Source organism: Oncorhynchus kisutch, linkage group LG1 (genome assembly GCF_002021735.2).
Source record: "Oncorhynchus kisutch isolate 150728-3 linkage group LG1, Okis_V2, whole genome shotgun sequence".
Taxonomy (NCBI): Eukaryota; Metazoa; Chordata; class Actinopteri; order Salmoniformes; family Salmonidae; genus Oncorhynchus; species Oncorhynchus kisutch.
This window is the reverse complement of record NC_034174.2, coordinates 21,613,282-21,634,573: the sequence shown is the minus strand read 5'-3', so window position 1 is coordinate 21,634,573 and position 21,292 is coordinate 21,613,282. Positions and strand designations below refer to the sequence as shown.

Below are 21,292 nucleotides of genomic sequence, written 5' to 3'. Positions count from 1 at the left end.
CCATTGACCCTTTACTGCTCAGTTTTTTTTGGGGGGGTCAGAACTTGTTTTAGACCTGCCAGTGTACAGTGTGTGAACTGGTCTCTTCTCTCATAACAGGCTGTGCTGAGACAGAGGTCATAGACTGAATGGATTGGGATTGGACACAATCAGGTGACGGTGTGTGAACATGTGCAGTGGAGTCCATGCCATTTACACTGCACCTCATTTTCCACATTCTCAATCTAGTTCAACAAACTTTGTAGGCCTATGCTGTTTTATAAAACCGTTAACCGCTTTCAATTCCTATCACTTTAAAACCTGCCCCGTACCTGGAACAAACATCTCCCAATCTCTGGTCAAGTTTCACATTGTCAGAAGTTGCTGATTCAGGATAATTTACATAATGCCAGGCATGTTGTGACTTGTTCATGGTGGGCTTCTGTTCAGATAAGACGACTCTCTGAAATAGAAAGGGTATATCGATCTGTTGTACATTTGTTTCCTTCCTTTTCAGAGTATATGTCTGTCAAAGTTGAAGTAAAAGCGAACAACAAATGGAATTACCTAGCTTTCACCTGGATTCACCATGTCAGTCTGATTTCTTATTAATTAACGTCACCTGTTAATCCACTTCAATCAGTGTAGCTGAAGGGGAGAAGACAAGTTAAATAATGTTTAAGCTGTGAAACAATTGGGACATGGATTGTGTATGCGTGCCATTCAGAGTGAATGGGCAAGACAAAAGATTTAAGTGCCTTTGAATGAGTGTCAAGAACTGCAGCATTGCTGGGTTTTTCACACAACAGTTTCCTGTGTTTCAAGAATGGTCTACCACCCAAAAGACAACCAGCCAAATTGACACAACTGTGGGAAGCTTTGGAGTCAACATGGGCCAGCATCCCTGTGGAATGCTTTTGACACCTTGTTGAGTCAATTCCCCAACAAATTGAGTGTTCTGAGGGCAAAAAGGGGTGTGACTCAATATTAGGAAGGTGTTCTTAATGTTTTGTGCATGTATGTAAATATATTCCGTTTGATGCCACTGGGCAGCATGGTTGTCAAAATATTTGAGGAAACCAATATTCATATGCTTTACCAGCACCACCTTATGATATTGTGCAACGGAAAGATTTGTACAAGGAAATAAAACTTTTCACTGCAGTCACCTATACAACCACTTTCTTGTTCTTTTCCCCCTATATCTTGTATACAGTCAAGCTATATAGCTTGACCTTTTTCTTTCAGTACCGACAAGCGGGACTCTGCTCTAAGGTGGGGGGGAGGGGGAGGATTTTAGAGGGATGGTGAAAAGGAGATTGAACAGGGAGCATGCAGTGGAGACGTATGGCTTAGAGACTTGGAGTGTGTCCGCGGTGGCGCTCTACAGGAGACTAGGAGTGTTAATCAATGCATACTACTGTGCTCCTAGCACGGTAGGGTCGGTGTACGAGCCCAGATCAAAGTATGCGAAGGAGGAGCACAAATCAAATGCATACTCCGTTTATGCATATTTTGAAGCTTCAACAAAGTATGCACAGAAATATATATATATATATATATATATATATATGACCAAGTAAGAAATTATGCACATTTTCTTGAAATCAATGGCCGCCATTGTTTGAGCTGAAGCGAGAGAAAATAAACTTCAGATTGAAATCTTGCCCAATCACATCGCATACTGTATGTTGCCTGGCTACAATATTTTATCTTGATAAAGGGAATAAATACATGTAATTTGGGCATATTTTTTTTTTACCTGCCTACAATGTTTTAATTTAACTGACTTGCCTAGTAAAATTATTTTAAGAACAAATTCTTATTTTCAATGACAGCCTAGGAACAGTGGGTTAACTGCCTTGTTCAGGGGCAGAAGGACAGATCTTTACCTTGTCAGCTCGGGGATTCGATCTTGCAACCTTTCGGTTACTAGTCCAATGCTCTAACCACTAGGCTACCTGCCGCCCCAATACCCACTGTAGTGTGTGTAGGTCCGGGTTCCCGAGTGGCGCAGCGGTCTACGGCACTGCATCTGAGGTGTCACTACAGTCACTGGTTCGATTCCAGGCTGTATCACATCCGATTGGGTGTCGCATAGGGCGGCGCGCAATTGGCCCAGGTTTGGCCGTGGTAGGCTGTCATTGTAAATAAGAATTTGTTCTTAACTGACTTGCCTATTTTTTTATTTATTTTTAACCCTTTAAGTCAATAGCGCTAACAGGCTAGCAACTTCTATTAGCTAGCAAGCCAGATTTAGCCACAAATCATTTAGCTAGCTACCCATGAAGAATTGACATCCTGCATTAACATTAGTTAGTCATTTTTGCCATCTGGTTAGATTATGATTCTCACATACTTCAAAACCATCAGCTAGCTACTGTAACTATTGTTTCCATTGTCCTGGCTGGAAGAAGGTTCAGTGAATGGGGGTGCAGCATGAGGTAATACAGTAGGGGGGGTGTGGGTGCTTCTCAAATGTTTTGTGTGTTCTCCACACTATCTGATCTAAACAAAAACGTCTTCGGAGAATGCACTTGGAGCATGAGCGTGTGGAGTACGGTAGTATGTATATTGAGAAAACCCCTAGGAGTGTCAGAGGTGGTGCTCTACATGTCCAAGCCTGCAGTTTTGGACTGAGGTTGCATAACGGCTCATCCATTCTGCAGTTTTCCACTCCAGAATGATGAGCTCATAGCGTGTGTGTACGATTGTGTGAAAGACTGTGTGCCAGTGTGTGTGTGCCGTAGCCTACCTCCGCTGGAACAATGAATTTGTTTTTTTTCTTTTGTGTGGGAAAGTAGTGGCCGTCTTCCTCTGGTGTGAACCCTGAGTGTGTCAAGGCCCGTCCAGGGGAGGAAAACAAGGGCAGTGTCTACGAAGAAGGGAACAGCAGCTGTAGAGGGAGGATTTGGGGTAAGAGAAGTGGACATGAAGGGAAGAGGTGTGTAGTGGAGGCAGGGGCTGTTGGAAACGCGAATGCAGTATAGTCTAATCTCAGGACCAACATTTCTATTGCTTTCCATGAACACAATTCAGCTTGTCCCTGTGCTGGTGTTTGACTACTGTACTGCTAGAGGAGGAGGAGTAGAGCAGGCAGCAGCAGGCTGAACGCAGGATGACCCATTTCTCCAGAGGCTTTAAATCACATCATCAGTCCCTCACACTGGAACAGATGTGATTTTCCTCCTATCAAATGCTATGTAGGGAGACTTGTATAGCTACTAGCTAACTTGGCTTACTGTCTGAATCGCCTTTGTTAATATGTCAATTCAAAAGAAATAGCAAAGGGATTTTGGTAGTTAGTATATGGAATAATAGTAGTAAAGGACAAACCTCTTGAACAAGGTGCACGAAGAAGAGGCCTAACGCAGTGGGGGGGGGGGGCTCAGAACAGCTTTCAACTTTATCTTAAAAGTTGTAATAGTAGAATGCACAAGGTGCAATTTCGAAAATTGGCTAGTACATCAGTGTTCCTCTTGTCATATCAGTCATTGCATACCGTAGCTATTTATAACTTGTCAGAAATGTCCAGATCAACTAACCCATGTCAGCTAATGCTTTTTAGCCCATGGATTTTGTTATGTTTGAGTCACTCATATCACATGAATGCACATTAGCAATGGGAAAATGTATAGAATTGCCAGAAAATGACGTTTAAAACCTGCACAACATTTCTTTCTGCAGATGAGGGGCGTGTACTTTTAGTTTTTTTGTGTGTGACATTAACAGTGCATGTGCCCATAGAAATAGATGTGGCGCACCTGAGATGTTCCCCAATGCTGGAAGTGGGGCCTGAGTAAAAGTGTCTGGAAACCCTTCCTCTAATGCATAAATCGGAGCGGAATGAAGTACAATAAGCCAGTCAGTGTCTGCGTCTCAGATCTGTCTTGTCTCCCCAGGTGCTGATATGTACTGAGGATGAGTGGCGTGGCAGACAACTCCATGGCGCCCATGTGCTCTGAACGGAAACGTAAGATCTCCACCTGTGATACACCAGGCCTTGGGTGAGTCACTGTTGGGAGCTGTGCCTCCGTCTGCATCTCCTTCCTTTCTCTCTTTTTGTGTGTGCCTGTCTTAGTGTGTTTACAAGCAAAGAGTTTTCTTTCCTTACTAGCCTCTGTGAAATGCCCCTTTTTCTTGGCTTCAATATCTTATTTTTCATTCCCATGGATTTCTGTTCATTATGGAGGGATATGTGTGGTTGTCATGGTGACATTTGACCGTACCCTCCCCCACCCTGCAGGTGTGACAAGCGCAGAAGGGAGCAGGAGAGTAAATACATCGAGGAGCTGGCCGAGCTGATCTCTGCCAACCTCAGCAACATGGTCAGCTTCAACGTGAAGCCAGACAAATGTGCCATCCTCAAGGAAACCGTCCGGCAGATTAGGCAAATCAAAGAGCAAGGTACCAGCTCCCCAATGCTCTACTGATGCCACAAGTGTGCTCTTAATATCAGCATGTTTTTGATTTTAGCTTAACAAGAAAAGGATGTCGGGAGAACATGGTAAGTCATTCATAAATCATTGCTGTAGTATTTGCTCAGTGCATGGTTTTATGATTAGGAGGATGCCGTGTCAAACTGGGCTGTAGAGACTGTCAGTGATGAAGCTGTTAGGTGGTGGCTGCCTGGCCTGGACTCAGTGTTTGTGTTTGGGAGAAATGAACACCTGTAATTGATTCGTGATGGCTCAAGGCCATGGTGCTCCAGGCTCATGTGTCTGTTTGCACTGGAGTGGCAGGCCCAGCCTGGGAGACGGATGGGACTGGAGAGCAGGGTGGAAGGGGAGGGCACTCAAGACAAGCGAGAGATTCCAGCACCATAAACCCCCCTCTGTCCTTTGTGGCTCTGAAGTGGTTGGATCGTGTAAGCAGTATGGTATTAGCTCCACCTAGCCTTCAGGTAAATTATGTGCAGTTTATACCGATGCAATCCACTCGGATTAGACCAGTGAGGAAGGCGAGAAGGAAGGAAAGTTATTGGATTGGTATCCACCCCAGGGCCACAGCTGGCTGCTGCTATTTGGAGCTTTGTACAGCCAAGTTGCCATAGTTACAGGCAGTGAATGATGAAGGCCCTCTTTCTGTTACCTTTTAACCACATCTCTTGCCCTCTTTCTCCAATTCATTTACTCCTGTCTAATTTGGTTATACTCTTTCATCTCTTCCCTCACATTACTGTTAGCCTTGTGACTCTAAATAAAGAACCCAAATCTATTGTTCAAGCTCTCCCTTCCTTCCAAGTGAATTTCTCTTCGAATCAGAATATGTTGAACACTGAACTATATCATGATTTAATCTAATGGTATTTTTAGAAGTGTATAAATTTAGTTAATATTGCCTTCTGGTGGTGGACAGTTGGTAATTTCTACTGTGACATGGTTAGCTGGATAACTGGTGTCTGTAGGCTAATTTCGGTCTCCTGCAAAACTGTTTTGCAGTTATGTTTCTAATTTATCCTCACAATTCCACAATTGATATCAAGCTGCTTGTTTAGAGTTATGTTCTGCAATGTTGCACTATAATAACTAGATTTACCTTATCTAATGTGAAGTGACTGTGGATCCTTGTCCCTCTGCAGGGAAGAGTTCATGCAGCGATGACGACGTCCAGAAGGCAGATGTGTCTTCCACTGGTCAAGGGGTCATTGACAAGGACCATCTGGGACCGCTGCTACTACAGGTTAGCCTGTGGACAGGGTGGGGGTCAAATGGCAGTGGAATTAGGTTCACCTCCTTATGTTGAGTCGTTGACATACAGGACTGTGAATAGCTCTTATGTGCAGCTGGTCATAAACATTAGTATTGATAGTTATTGATAGTTATTGACAAACACAATTATCTCCCCCTCTCCTCTGCCTCAGGCCCTGGATGGGTTTCTGTTTGTGGTGAACCGGGAGGGCAGTGTCGTGTTTGTGTCTGACAACGTGACCCAGTACCTACATTACAAACAGGAGGAGCTCATCAATACCTCTGTCTACAACATCCTCCATGAGGATGACCGGGAGCAGCTGCACAAGAACCTGCCCAAGAACAACCGTGCGAGACACACAATCCCAATAAAACTTGAACATATGTCATTTCACTTTTATTTAGTGGCACTGCAGAATGCCATGAAAGTAATTATTGTGTCCCTTTATCTCATCCAGCACCCAATGGTGGGTCATGGGGAGGAGAGGCACTGCGGCAGAAGAGCCACACCTTTAACTGCCGTATGCTGGTGAAATACGGTCACGGACAGAACCATCAGAACCATGGGCAGTCTGAGGGTCCCAACAGGCAGCGCTACGAGACCATGCAGTGCTTCGCCCTGACCCAGCCCCGTGCCATGATGGAGGAAGAAGGTAGCGGACTAGGGGCAGGACTTCCTCAATCATTTGTAACAGTTAAATGTGTATTTTCTATTTATGACGCAGACCTGCTGTACTTCTCACATTGACTTTCTGTAAATGTATTATGGGAACTGGGACAGCAGTGTTGTAGAGCCTGATCTAGGTTTATTTGAGAATGATTGTGTATACTGACTGGGCTGTGGCTGTGTATGTCCAGACCTGCAGTCGTGTATGATCTGTGTGGCCCGTCGCGTCAATGCAGTGGAGAGGACTGAGAGGTTCAGCACCCGCCATGAGCTCTCAGGTGAGATGACTGTAAACGCACTACAGTCACGTGTTCATTCTCTATTCAAATGCTCGCGCCATTCGTTCAATCTGAGTAACCGAACACGCTCTCGAACTGTTGGGAATGTCTATTGATCTGCATATATTGAGGACTGTACCGTTTTAGAACATGAATTTGAGTCTGGGACCCACAGAACATTTGTTTTTCAGAACGAAATAAGAATACAGTTGCAATGTATGTGACCCCTGCCCTTTGGTTGTGTTGTCTGATAGGTAAACTGATAGAGATCGAACAGCAGAGTTCTCTCCACACTACCATGCATCCAGGTTGGGAGGACCTGGTGAGGCGCTGCATGCAAATGTTCCTCCATCGCAGCGAGGGCCAGCCCTGGTCCTACAAACGTCACTACCAGGAGGGTACGTCTCTCTCTGCTATACTCTTCTCTTCTGGCTCCCTGCAATATAACCATGACTTCTCAATGTCTCACCTTGATACTGAGCAATATATGCACAAGTACAAAGCATCTCTGCTCCTAATTTATAACGGACTACTATTAGGTGATAAGCATGTTGGTTGGTCTGTCTCATTTTCTGTCTTCATGGTTCTCTCCAGCCTTTCTGCATGGCCGTGCCGAGACGCCATCTTACCGGTTCTCTCTCTCCGACGGCACCCCGGTCACTGCTCAAACCAGGAGCGAACTGTGTCGTAACCACACCTCCAATGAGCCACCCACCTTCCTTTCTACCCACCTGCTACAGAGGTTAGTATGTTAGCTTGGTGCGCTCAGAACCATGGCATCACCATCACCCACTCAGTGTAGGATTCTACTGTTTTCTTTGTCCAGTTGTAGTAGGTCAGATTTAGGTTTTTACTGTATTGTAGATAGTGTTTTCCACTCCTGACCTCTCCTTCTCCCTGCCAGGGAGCAGAATGGCTTCCAAACCAACCAGGGGGGTGTGATGAGGCACCAGGGCATGGGCCTCCCTAACCCCAACACCCAGATGAACATGGCTCCTGGAGGGGGCATGGGTGGCATGAATAGGGGCTTCGGCACGGGGGCAGAGCAGGGGCACATGGGTCAGAGAGGCGGGCCCCCATATGCAGCTGGCAACAGGATGAACTGTATTAATCAGACTAACTCGATTAATCAAATTAACCCTTCGATGCATCAAATGAACTCTCAAATGAATTCAATGAACAATATGAGTCCGATGAATTCCATTAATCCAACAAACTCCATGCATCCAATGAACTCTCAGATGAATTCCATGAACCAGATTAATTCTATGAGTCAGATGAACCAGATAAATCGGATGAACCAGAGGAGTCAGATGAGCCTCCCTGGAATGCATCAGCAGCATCTACAGCATCCTCAGCAGCAGCAGGCACCGTTCCATGGAGCGGGGTACAGCATGGGGGCCATGACTAGCCCCCCCCAGGGCAGTCCAGGTATGAATATCCCCCAGCAGAACATCATGGGCTCCCCTAGAGTAAGGGGGAGCCCCAAAATGTGTGCTAGCCCCTTCTCCCCAGGAGGTATGCACTCTCCCATGAGCTCGGGTCACCCAGGGGGGTCTGGAGTTAGCACTGGCTTCTCCAGCAGCTCCCTAAATGCCCTCCAGGCCATCAGTGAGGGGGTGGGCACCTCTCTACCTGCACTCACCTCTTCCCCCGCACACAAGCCTGACAGCTCCCCAAGCGTCAACTCCACCCAGCAGGGACAAAGCCAGTGGCAGGGCGCGGTCTGTAAACCAGGCAGTTCAGACTCCAAGAGCCCGAGTAGCTCACTGGCCAGTGGAGGGGAGCAGCAGCAACACACCCCCACCACAGAGGGGACCTCAGACAAGCCAGACAGCCAGGCCAACAGGGAGGGCCCAGCCTGGGGAGAAGCCAACCGACGGGTCCCTGACAACAAGGGGGGCCATAAGAAGCTCCTGCAGCTCCTCACCTCCCCTACAGAGGAGCTGGTGCCCCATAACCCCCAGGCTGGCCCTGGCACCACCCCCATGGGCTCTGAGGCCAAGGATGACATGCAGGGTATGCCCAGCCCCTCCACGGGTGTGTCGTCCTCCACTGCTGCAGTGGGACAGCAAGGCCTAGGAACAGGGGCTGCAGCAGCACACTTTGCCAACCAGTCCCTGCAGGAGAAGCACAAGATACTCCACAAGCTGCTGCAGAATGGCAACACCCCAGATGAGGTGGCCCGTATCACAGCTGAGGCCACGGGAAAGGTCGCTGATGGTGGTCCAGAGGCTGGGCCAGGAGGTCCAGGATTGGGGCCAGGAGCAAGGGGGGCTGAGATGAAGCAAGAGCAGCACAGCCCCAAGAAGGAGAAGACCCACGCCCTCCTCCACTACCTCCTCAACAAGGATGACTCTGAAGGGGCAAGGAGTGATGTCAAGCCAAAGCTGGATGACCTAGAGGGGAGGGGAGCCTCAGGGGTCACAACCTCTGAACCCAACCCCATGGTGGGGAAGGTCAAGACTGAACCACCTGATGAGGTAGGGAGAGACGTTGTGCCTATGGTTAATTGATTTATATTTATTCAGCAAAGAGCAGCTTGTTAACAGTAACATTTGTTTGTTTTCCTTCCCAGTTGGAAACCCTGGAGACAATTCTTGGAGGCTGCAGGAACGCCAGCTCTGGGTTTTATCCCGAGCCCGACTCCAGAGCAGGAAAAGGGGGAAACCAGCGGGGAAGTGGCCCAGACAGTTTTCATGGTAAACTAGCATGAGTTTCTGCTAATTCTAAATAGATAATTCCAGAAGTGCTAATATGTTGCCCATTTTAAATGACTTATGCAGCAAACCACACATCCTTACCATATGTAGAGTGTTTGTCCTTGGCCTGTACTGACCCTTCCTCTGTGTGTTCCAGATGGGGGGAGAGGAGCCATGATGTCTGCCCAGCGTGGTCCCCTCCAAAGGGCTCTGTCATTGGACGCTAGGCCCCTGGATGGTGGTGGAGGCCTGGCAGGGAGGAGGAACGTCCCCTGCCCCACCCTCATCAAATTGGAGAACATGGAGGCCCCTATCCGGCCAGGCATAACCAACGGTTTTCCAGGACCTGGAGGCACGGGTATGTGTTCACCACAGGGTGGTGCCGCCCAAAAAATAATTTACTTGCTCACTTACGTTGGGTTGATTGGTTTCAGCATGTGGATTTTTCCCCTTAATCTATTGACCTTTCTAGCCTCTCCTTATTACACTCCAATGACAGCACTGCTATTCAGTACTACAGTTAGATGTATTTAATTAATGGACGTTAACAAGACTGTTCCCTAGGAGGTATGAACAGGGCTATGGGGATGCCACAGCGGCCCTCCATGGCAGGTCAAGGTGACTGGGGGATGCCACGGTCCAGTGGCAGTCCTGTGGGGGCACCAGGACACCCCTCAATGGGACGGCCAGGGATGGACTTCAACTCCAAGGGCATAATGAGAGGCCCCTTGGTCAACCGATCCAATAGTTTACCTGGCAACACCAGGTCTATGCTGAAGCAGCAACTCATGGAAATGGGTATGTAGTGTGTGGACGGGGTGAGTGAATATTACATGTAGTTTGGTTGAGTATTTATGACCAACTGTATGCGTGTTCATGTTTGTATTGATTTGGTTCATGCTGAATTCTACTCTCTGTAGCTTCCAATGAGGTGAATATGGGGATGAGTCCCTTCAGTGGGCAGGGTCCTCCACCTCACTCCCCCTCCTGGCCTGACAGTGCCATGGGAATGGACAGACCACCCACTAACACAAATAGGTGAAAAACCATCATCATAAACACACACACATTTATACACACTCGCTGTCTGCCTCATTGTTCCCCCCTCATCTGTTTGCTCTCTCCTGTTAACCCAAACATAATTAGCACTTGGTCTGGAGTGTGTTGGCTCCTCTGTATACAGTACAACTGGTGCCTGTACTGTACTAACCCCCCTTCCTTGTTGTGTACCAGGCGTCAGTTTGGGAACCCCCTGGATGAGCTCCTGGTTCCGCCCTCCACCAGCCAGGGGCAGAGTGATGAGCTGGCGCTGCTGGACCAGCTGGACTCTCTGCTCAACAACACTGACGTTATCGCCCTGGAGGAAATCGACCGGGCCCTGGGCATCCCCGACCTCGTAGGACAGGTACCTTATGAGGACTTCCAGATAACATGGAGCTGAGTCTTTTATTTACAGTGCCTTAAAACCATTTGACAAGAATCATACTGTTATATTGACCATGTCTAACCTCTCTCCTTTCCAGACTCATGGTCCAGAGCAGCAGCCACAGCCAGGTCCGGGGCGGAGGCCCCCATCAGAGCCCTTCACTGGCCCAGGACCAGACACCTCCATGGGGATGGAGCAGAAGCCCATGTATGGCCAGGGGTACCCAGGACCCCCCTCTATGGGCATGCAGTCAGCCTATGGGGGTAACCCCATGCAGGGCCAGTCCCCTGCTGGTTTCAACCACATGATGAACCAGATGGGGGGCCAGCAAGGCTCAGGGGGCTTCCCTGGCATGGGGGAGATGGGCCACCCCCGTGCCAACATGAGACCCCGCATGATGAGTGCCATCAAGCCCCTTAGACAGCAGCTGGTGCAGAGGTTACAGGGCCAGCAGGTATGAGCATATAGCACACGCCACTTCAAAGTTGCAGAAAAGGCTATATTTAATTGTGATGTCTAGATGTAGAGGCACGTGAACGCAGGCAGGTGCATCACCTATATGGATGGCAAATGTGACTAACTTTATTCTCTCCCTCTGCAGTTCATGAACCAGACCCGTCAGGGTATGGGCATCAAGATGGAGAATACCCCTACAGGAAACCCTGCGTTGCGGCCTGGGATGCAGCCCAGTATGGGGAGTCAGGTAGGTAGTCAAACCCCTCCCATGTCATGTTCCATAAAATCAACATCTGGTAGGGCAGACCACCCCTCTCTTTCACACACACACACACTGATTAAACCCATTCCGTTGGCATGTCGGAAATCACATTTTATTGGTCACATACATATGGTTAGCACCTGTTATTGCGAGAGTAGCGAAATGCTTGTAGTCATATCAGTGTTTTCCCTGTCTGCTTGGGCAGCCTGGATTCCTGAATGCTCAGATGATGGCTCAGCGCAGCAGAGAGATGATGACACTACAGATGAGGAGACAGAGGATGATGATGCTAATGCAGCAGCAACAGGCTGCAGCAGGAGGCTTCAGCCCCCCACCTAACATCACGGCCCCTGCAGGCATGGACAACCCAATGGCAGGACCCCCCATGAACCAGCCAGGACAGCAGCAGTTCAACTACGGCGGGAACTATGGTCTGACCAGGATAGATTTCTATTTATTTATTAGCCTTGAAGCATCTCCTCCATTGGCTATTCTCTAAAATAGAGGGCTCTATACTCCTGTCCCTACTCCCTTTCCCATTCATACCTTCCTGACGAGGAGTTTGCCCATTCAAAGGGGTTATTATGTTAACTGTCCTCTTTCTAACTGCTATTTCTAACGCATCATTACAAGTATGCATTGTTCATTCTAAGACCTGCCTGTCATTACAGGAATGAGCCAGCAGGGGGACCACTCATTTGTAGGTGCAGGCAGCAGCCCGCCCAGCAACATGATGCCAGGTTGTGTGGGAGGGCCTCAGAATCCCATGATACAACACCACCCCCACAGCGGCCCCATGTACCAGTCAGCAGAAATGAAAGGCTGGCCACAGGCTGGAATTGCACGGAACAAGTATGTCTGATAAGCTAATTATAATGTGGGGGAAAAACATTACTTCCTGTTCTCTTGATCCTCTCTACTCTGTTCTTTCTGTGTTTCAGCTCATACCCCCAGCATCATCAGTTCACTCAGCAGGGGAACCCAGGCCAGTTTGGGGGGCCCATGATGATGAATGGCTCCATGGGCGGGCCAGGCCCGGTCAGTGGTGCTGGTGGAGCACAGATGGGCATGAACTCCATGGGAATGGGCCGGATGCCAATGGGACCTGAACAGGTAGATGGTTTGAAATGTGTTAATACATTAAAATAGTTAAAGGTAATAACTTCCCGGTAGTGGTTTGATAGCTCAGTCTGAACAGTGTGGATTTATTTTAACATCTGTCCATCCAATTTGTCATTTACAGAAATATTGCTGAAAACGTATGTCATCTATAAGAGCCCTCACCAGGAGGTCAGCAAAGACTGCAGTGCCCCACCTATGTGTCTGCAGTGTGGGTTGGAGAAGGGATGGCTAGGGGTCACCGGACACAGCTCCAAGATCTTCTCCCTCCACTGTTCTCCGGTTTGCGCGTGGAGGACACTCAAAATAAGCCACAGTGAAAACAAACCAACTACACAGTGAGAGACTCTGGAATAAAGATACACCTCATACCTAAGGCAGCCTCCCATTGTAGGCTTGCCCCTCTCTGGGTGGCGTGTGTATGACTTAGTTCAAGAAGAGGCCCTGCTTGTTCTTCCTGTGGGAATGTCTGCTACACCAGAGAAGGCCGCATAGTATGTGTGCTGGGAAACAGAATCTATTTGATACAGGATGGGATACGGTACAACTAGCTATGGCTGCACTTTACCAGAGGGCTTCTATGTAAAAGGATTGTTGCAATATTTCTTAGTCATTACAGCCTTACTAGATTCAATGCATTCACAGCATTTGTTTATTTTTCTTTTATCCTTTGGATATGCCCCTCTATTTAATAAAAAATAAAATTGGGGACCTGTTAGCGCAGGTTATTTCTAATATTATGCAGATTCAAGCAATACAACTTTCTTCAGATGGAAACTGAGTGTCAAACTCATAAGCAAATGGTACTGCAGTATTAATGTCAATTTATTCTATGGGAATATGAAATGTAAATATGCTACAAAAGTATCCTACATGCTTTTTATAGATAACTTTTTTTGCACAGTGAGACTTGGTCAAATTCTAACTTGTGTATTTGTCTACAAGGTCAATACCATTTTAGTTTGCTGTTTATTTTAACGTTTTGGACTGATGAGTGAGGGTTTCCCACTTTCAACTTTGTCATTATCCTCTGAACATGTTTCTTCTAAGTGATAACAGCCATGTGTTTCTTTTTAGAAACACTTTTATTTGGATATGGTGCATTGACAGCTTGGAGCTTTGAAATTGCAGTGAATGAAGAAAGGACAGTCTCAAATGAGCAGAGCTTCCTGTCAAGCTGCTGTGTTGGCGTGTGTATGAGTATTATAGAAAAGAGGTGACTAGGGACTGTTTATAAAGTAGTTCTTCCTTTCTTTCCTAGCTCTCACTAGTGTTTTATGTCCTTTGACTGTTACTCTTGACTCCAAGAAATGTACCTTTAAATCTTGCGCAATCCAAAGATATTTTTCCAGTTCTTTGTATGGTTTTTGACAGTGTACATTTTTATCTATGCTTTGTATATGCAGACAGTAACTAGGTACATATCGTCATATGATATTGTACTGATAGCATAGGGGACTGAGTACTGTTGTTCAGAAGCCAGTGGGTAGCTAACAGTAGCAGTAATATGTGGATGGGTGATTCAGTGACTGGCGAAACCTTTGCAGTGGCATGCAACAGAATGAAAGGCATATCAACCTTTTTTTTTTTTCTTCCTGAAAATAACATTCTGTTTTGTCCAGTTTAATTACTTAATTGCATTTCTACATAATGAAATTACTTAACCAGGTGAATCCTTTGTTTGACTTATGTTAATTTTTGTAGTTTTACAGGATGTATATTCTGACGGTTTTTTTTCTCGATGTTGATAGGGCCATGCTATCCTGGATCCTTGGGACATCTCTAAGTTGACATTTTTAAAAAATGTTTATGGTTAGTGACATCCCAAAGGAACCTGGCTAACATTAACTGATGTTGATATTGATGTAAATACAAATTTCTATTTAAACACTCATGGCTCCAACAGTTGTCTTTTGTCCACAATTTATTAATCAAGAAGAATTGAGGGTTGTCTGAGGCATGGCTCATCTCTGGATCTTGAGACAGGACACCAAGGACTTTTCATAGGGTGGAACAAGCTGGAAAAGATAGCAATGGAGGTTAATCTTGGCCTACTCTACCAATGGATTGATGAGCATATGTAAGTAATGCCTCATTTAGGCTGCGTTTAGATCAGCAGCCAAATCCTGATTTAAAAAAAATCTTCCACTATTTGCTCTTTTGATCCTTTAACATCAGATCTTTTTCAGAGCTGATCTGATGGGTGAAAAGACCAATTGGTGAATTTAAAAAAAATCTGAATCGGGCTGGCATTATAACACATGTGCACCAAAGGTTCAAATCGGGGTCAAATTGCTTTGTCCTTCTCATGGCGCAATAACACCAGAGGGTGTCGCTCTTGACACTCCACCTCAAGCCTAATACTATTATTACTTATATGGGGGCCCATGATTTTATATATATATATATATATATATATATATATATATATATATATATATATATATATATATATATATATATATATATTGCTTCAATTTGCATTCACTGGTGTATTTCACAGGTGCAACCCAGGTAGTGTGTGTGCTGTACAAAAATATATAAATGCATATTGCATAGTGTTGGTTTCATGGGCTGAAATAAAAAGGTCCCAGAATTGTTCCACACACACAGCATATTTCTCATGCTGTGCAACAATGTGTTTACGTCCCTGTTAATGAGCATTTCTCCTTTGCCAAGATAATCCATCCACCTGACAAGTATGACATATCAAGAAGCTGATTAAACAGCATGATCATTACACAGGTCACATTGTGCTGGGGACAATAAAGGGCCACTAAAATGAGCAGGTTTGTTACGCAACACAATGTCATAGATGTGTCAAATTTTGAGGGAGCGTGCAATTGGCATGCTGACTGCAGGAATCTCCACCAGAGCAGAGCTATTGACAGATAAAATAGTTAATTTCCCTACCCTAAGCTGCCTCCAATGTAGTTTTAGAGAATTTAGCAGTACATACAACCAGCCTCACAACCGCAGACCGCATGTATGGCGTGCGTCATGGGCGTGCAGTTTGCTGATGTCAACGTGAACAGAGTGCCCCATGGTGGGGTTATTGTATGGGCATGCATAAGCTACGGACAACAAACATAATTGAATTTCATCTATGGTCATTTGGATGTACATATATACTGTGATGAGATACTGAGGCCCATTGACATCCCATTCATCCCCCACCATCACCTGATGTTTCAGCATTATGCATGGCCCCATGTCGCAAGGATCTGTACACAATTCCTGTAAGGTGAAAATGTCCTAGTTCTTCTATACTCACCAGAAATGTCACATGTTAAGCATGTTTGGGAAGCTCTGGATCAGCGTGTTCCAGTTCCCTCCAATTTCCAGCAACTAAGCAAAGCCATTAACAGCCTGATCAACTATGCGAAAGATGTCACGCTGCATGAGGCAAGTGGTGGTAACACCAGATACTGACTGGTTTTCTTATCCCCACCCCTACCTTTTTTTAAAGATATTTGTGACCAACAGATGCATATCTGTATTCCCAGATTAGGGCCTGATGATTTTATTTAAAGTTAGTGATTTCCTTTATATAAACTGTTACTCAGTAAAATCTTTGAAATTGTTCCATGTTTTTACATTTTTGTTAAGTATATTTTACAAGAAGGAATTTGGAATGAAATTTGTTTGAACCGTAAAGTGTAGCTCACATCCAGATAACATTGCGTAGTGGTTGTTTTACACAAATGACAGCTGTGGTCCGATTGCTGCCTTCACTTGGTGCCAGTTTATAGCATGTCAATTAACCATGAACAAGACAGACAGTTGATGTAATTTCGGTGGACTGCAGTCTACCAAGTGGCCACATGGGTGCGGTATATTACAAGGTATTCCAAAAAAACAGACAAACAGGCTACAACACACATGCATGCCTAAAGTATTCAGGAAAAAGACAATATAATTTTTCTGTTTTGTGATTGTTTGGCATGAAAACAAACAAATGTTAGGCATATATTAATGTGTAAACTGTCTAGTTTACATCTGTAGCCTACATCTGTAGCCTACAAAACCTTCCCAGTCAGAACCCACAAGACTGGTTCAATCAACATTGTTTCCACCTCATTTTAATGAAAGTACGTTGAACTGACATTGAATTGATGTCTGTAGCCTGTAAGAGGGCTCTTTAACTTTCCTCTGACAAAATGAACTGACTTTTCAAATCATACAAACAGGAATGTATTGGAAAAATAACAGAAAACGTAGCATATTTCATCCACAAGTAGGCTAAGCATATATTACGCAGATTTCATTTAAAATAGTCTAAATTATTTAGAGTACTTATGTTACAGTATAAACTTGCTATTACTATATACTTTGTCTCTGTGTGGGAATAGAATCTGTAACAGTGAGTCTCTTTCTTGGTAGAGCACCCCACCCATCTGCGGCCTGGTTAGTGGATTACTGTTTGTTAATGTTTCAATCAGCTGTGTTGAGGAATGTGGAGCTATTTAACCTGAACTTCCCCAGGTGTGCCGAGGCGCCTCTCGGTCTGGGCCCAACCGCCTGCCCTTTTCACAAAGCTATAACACACACACAATCCCACACTGGCCGTGTCTCAGAACGCAGGGGCTGCAGCTGTGCGCATCGCAATGCAGGGAAATGGGAAAACATTGCACCAGGGAGACAGAATAAATCTTACAACGAATTGCCTTTCCAAAAACAATTTAACCCCTGCCCTGCCGAAATAGAAAATGCTAGTGTAGAGGATCCTCAACTAAAACACAATTTACTTTTAGCATGTTCCAAATTGCTATTACATTTTTTTAAATGAATAGATGTTTCTTAATTCCTGATTAGACCAAATGCTTTCCTATTACTTTGCTAGTCTGTTTGACAATTCAGCACATATTTTCTGCTAGATATCATTGTCAATATCCGTCACGACTTCTTGACTCAACACAAGACTTCTCCATATTATTTATACTGTATGCTAACTTGTAATTTGCTGTTGTAGGACTCATTAACTCTTAACTGCCTCAGCTCCTGAAATTACTTAATTCTGATAGTAAAAAAAAGCCTGTGCACATATGAACACTATATGAATGTATTATGCCTAACTGAATGTGATGTGGAATGGGAATGATCTGTGACACACATACCACAAAAGCCATGTTTAAAAATAGTTTTGTTTTAATAAAAACACCATTTAAGGTACATCGTATACAAAAATAAACATTTTTTCATAGTGTGACATTGTAATATACAATACAGTTTGTCGCTCAGGAATCTGAGAAAATGAACTTTTCTTTATAAAATGTTGAATTTCTACATGTTTCACAAAACTTCTTGAGCAACTACACAACAGGCAAAGCTGTTTGCAGTAACTGCCATGGTCCCCTGGCTAACACAGTGGTCCCCTGGCTAACACAGTGGTCCCCTGGCTAACACAGTGGTCCCCTGGCTAACACAGTGGTCCCCTGGCTAACACAGTCTATTCGGACCCAATCGTCTCTATGAGATCTCGAAATGGATCGAATGCCTTGAGTGACAGTTCCTCGCTTCTTTAGAATGTCCATCGAAAGTATTTTCTAGCATGGGAGTTTGCAACTTTCCTACTTGGCTCAAGGTTTGGTAGTGATAAAATGTCACATAATGTATCCTTGTTCATTCATCGTGGTGGTCGCTCTGGAATGATGGGGCAATACTCCGAGAGGTCTAGCGGCACATGATTCTGTCATCCGAGAATCCATTCTGGAAATAGAGAAAATAAAAACGTTTAGGTCAGTGTTTTCAGTGAAATTACTTGCCTACTGAAACTGAACTTTACGCAGTTATAAACAAACCAATGTACGCACAGTTATACTATTCTTATTACTACTTACAGTTAGGTCAGAAGGGAGACACCAGGTAGCTCTTGTAAAAACTAATAAAGACGTGTCAGAGTGATATTTACCTCGACAGTGATGCTGACCAGCTCTGCGTTCAGGGTTGTCAGAGGTGTGCGGGGCACGCTGCTCTGCTGACGGTTCTTTTCCGGCTCGTCCAGTTCAACCTGCAGGTCCCATATGTAGTCAATGACGTGTTGGAGGATCTCCACCTTGCTGGCCTTCTTGTTGGTAGGCAGAGTGGGGACCAGCTCCTTCAGCTTGCTATAACAGCTGTTCATGTCCTGCAGAAACACGGTCATCTGCTCGTCCAGCAGCGGGATCTTACATTTGGAGATGGAAAGGCTCTGGTCGGATAGGCACCTCACCATGTCCTTGCCTCCAACCTTGCTCTTCAGTGCGCAGGTAGGTCCGACAACCTTCATATTGGCTGATGTTGTAGTTTCCAAGGATAATGAAAATATGGTGCGTAAATAGATTAGCGAAGGCTCCAAAAGTCTTGTTAGTAGTCTTGTGAATGTTGTCTCAGTGATATTGACAGTTCTCAACAACGCACGAGTGTACAGCTTTGAATTTATAGTAGACTATTTGGGGGCGCCCACAACTGTCCTGTTTGCAGAGCGAGGGCCAATAGCACCGCCGTTTTAGCGCTAGAAGGACGGTTCACAAATGCGTTCTTGGCCAATGGGAGCGCGCGCTGTTTATAAGGATTTACATTCTGTTTGAGGGATGCGGTTACAAATCGAAACAAATTTCTGTCTTTTTACGGGTGAGATGTGGGAATCCAGCTGTCCATGGTTTAGGGACTCTGCAGGTGTAGAGTTCCTGGGGACACTCAAGGGGTGGTGTTGGGTATGTGTGCTGTGTTTGTGAATGTGTGTGGGATGGAATTGATTGGATGACTGATGGTAATAACCATAGCGCTTGAGATTTTTCTCCCCCAATAACCGTTAGAGTGCACCACAGATATGACCATGTTATGAAGGTGCCATAAACGTATACCTACCTAGACTATAGATCTATAGGCCTAACACGCACATTCACAATTTAACGGTTTATTTATACATGTCTGTCTTTGGTGCACTTTCTCCTGTTAACATAGATGGCAGAGAATCTGTTGTCTCTTTATTGGCTACTTACAAACTTCACTTTTTAGCACATACTCTTTTTCCTCTCGTGAAGGGAAGTTCCTGTGATCAACTTCCTTCACATGTTCTCCGTGTGTGCTCAGCCTTGTATGCACATTGAAATTGCATTGCTCTGAATCTTCCCCCAGATTGTCCAAACAAGCTGAGGCAGACTGGCAGGCGCCAGCGCCGTGACGTCACCCATTCATCCGAGCCTTGACGCCTGTCAGCCTGGCGCCGAGCGGGCGGTCGCTATGGAGACCTCAAACAACAGGCTCTCATTCCCCCATTCACCTGCATAGCGCGCAAACCCTGAGAACAAACTGGCTGCGGTGATCATCATTCATTTATCACCTTAAGTCACTCTGATGATATTACCGCCCCACGCACCTGCAAACGGCCATTGTTGCCAGTTTACTCGAAGACTATTTAGGGAAAGAAAGCTAAAGATGGAGAGCTGTAAAGTGAAAGCATGCAATTGTACCGCATTTTTATCAAATTGATAGGATAAGTTGTGGCAGCATTCCTTCACATGGAAATATGTATATGCAGGAGTCTGTCTCTCTGTGGATGTCTCATCACATGAACACACTAGCAACCAGCAAAATGTGTTATATGAAATATGCAGCTTTTCTCAAAGCTAGAATGTCCAAGAAAAAGTGATGTATTCATTAACAAATCTATTGATTGCAAACAGTGTTTTATAGTGCAATTATATGTCATGCAACATTTTAAGACCATATGCAGAAAATAACTATAAAGTTTTTTTTTTTTAATGTTCCCCTAGTTTTTCTGGTGATATCTAGGTTAATTTGCTTATGTATATAATTGCAATTGTTTTTAAATATTACATTTATAAACTAAACCCATTGTTATAAGGATCCAAATAAATTACCCATATGAGTAAGCAACCAGCCTCACAAGCAAAAAGGATGACTTAACTTTGTTTTTTACCAGAAATAATAGTTAACAAGGTACCTTTTTTTTTTTTACTTGCTGCAGTAGCCCCTAAAACTAAAAAATATATATATATTGCCCTCTGTCCCAGGTCGCAGATGACATGGCAGAGGGAGAAGGGGGGGCAACAAGAACAATGGGAGTGCGGTGCAGGGATTGTGGGAGAGAATCTAGACTGGAGCCACAGTGTCTGGAGCGCCCCTCCATTCCCCTCATCCAGCTTTTGTTCAGCTGCAAAAGCTATCAGCACTTCCTACTGACACCAACAATAACTCCACACAGCTGGGCCCTTTTCAGCCTGTTTGCAGCACATCAAGGCAATGGAAGAGAGAGGGAAGAGGCAGAGGAGGGAAAAGAAAAGTGAAACATATTAACTCCTGATTTTAACTGACAGAATATCAATGCCTCCCACCCATTCAAAATTCCCTCTTCCATGGCCAGTTATTCATTGTAGTTAATGCTGGAATGCAAACTGACATGTAATTGCACCAATGAATTATAATGATTTGTGGTAAAAATTTGATCCCACCTTGTATTTCTTCTTTGTACATTGTATTCTCTATCTATCAATGTCAACACATGCAATCAGATTACTTGATGATGGCAGCTGATGACGGAGACACTAGCATCCTTTAAACTTCTTTCTGGACAAGACAGCAGCCTTTGACACAGTGAATCATGAGATTCTCATCAGCAGACTTAAGAACTTTTTGGGATTCTCTGGCACAGCACAGGTTTTGCTCCTATCTGACTGATAGACAAGAATTTGTGACACTTGGAAATTAT

At 45.0% G+C, this 21,292-nt stretch overlaps 2 protein-coding genes and 1 long non-coding RNA gene across 7 annotated transcripts in view; 2 read left to right on the top strand and 1 right to left on the bottom strand.

The window, feature by feature from the left end:
* Positions 1-14,470, top strand: part of LOC109897534 (nuclear receptor coactivator 3) — a 34,682-nt gene extending 20,212 nt beyond the window's left edge. For 2 of the 5 annotated variants that reach the window (XM_020492042.2, XM_020492061.2), the window contains exons 2-21: positions 3,882-3,986; positions 4,226-4,386; positions 5,561-5,661; positions 5,843-6,017; positions 6,128-6,322; positions 6,528-6,614; positions 6,869-7,012; positions 7,209-7,356; positions 7,519-9,097; positions 9,193-9,316; positions 9,474-9,674; positions 9,881-10,114; positions 10,237-10,354; positions 10,550-10,721; positions 10,840-11,196; positions 11,344-11,445; positions 11,666-11,891; positions 12,132-12,312; positions 12,402-12,573; positions 12,704-14,470. In XM_020492042.2, coding sequence (XP_020347631.1) covers positions 3,901-3,986; positions 4,226-4,386; positions 5,561-5,661; positions 5,843-6,017; positions 6,128-6,322; positions 6,528-6,614; positions 6,869-7,012; positions 7,209-7,356; positions 7,519-9,097; positions 9,193-9,316; positions 9,474-9,674; positions 9,881-10,114; positions 10,237-10,354; positions 10,550-10,721; positions 10,840-11,196; positions 11,344-11,445; positions 11,666-11,891; positions 12,132-12,312; positions 12,402-12,573; positions 12,704-12,715 — 4,575 coding nt within the window. In that variant the 5' untranslated portion in view covers positions 3,882-3,900 and the 3' untranslated portion in view covers positions 12,716-14,470. Of the gene's footprint in view, positions 1-2,780; positions 2,896-3,881; positions 3,987-4,225; positions 4,387-5,560; positions 5,662-5,842; positions 6,018-6,127; positions 6,323-6,527; positions 6,615-6,868; positions 7,013-7,208; positions 7,357-7,518; positions 9,098-9,192; positions 9,317-9,473; positions 9,675-9,880; positions 10,115-10,236; positions 10,355-10,549; positions 10,722-10,839; positions 11,197-11,343; positions 11,446-11,665; positions 11,892-12,131; positions 12,313-12,401; positions 12,574-12,703 lie in introns of all 5 variants that reach the window. The other 3 variants (XM_020492055.2, XM_020492049.2, XM_031800944.1) reach the window with 3 other exon arrangements.
* A 3,235-nt stretch (positions 14,471-17,705) lies between these two features.
* LOC109897562 (DNA-binding protein inhibitor ID-1-like) lies at positions 17,706-19,003 on the bottom strand. The gene is made up of 2 exons (XM_020492072.2): positions 18,491-19,003; positions 17,706-18,288 (listed from the first exon to the last, which is right to left on the bottom strand). Exons 1-2 carry the CDS (start codon positions 18,845-18,847, stop codon positions 18,253-18,255), a joined length of 393 nt encoding a protein of 130 aa, XP_020347661.1. The 5' UTR covers positions 18,848-19,003; the 3' UTR covers positions 17,706-18,252.
* A 167-nt stretch (positions 19,004-19,170) lies between these two features.
* On the top strand, positions 19,171-21,029 carry LOC116356212 (uncharacterized). The gene is made up of 2 exons (XR_004204700.1): positions 19,171-19,274; positions 19,699-21,029. It is a non-coding gene; the product is annotated as an uncharacterized LOC116356212 (long non-coding RNA).
* The last annotated feature ends 263 nt before the right edge of the window (positions 21,030-21,292 follow it).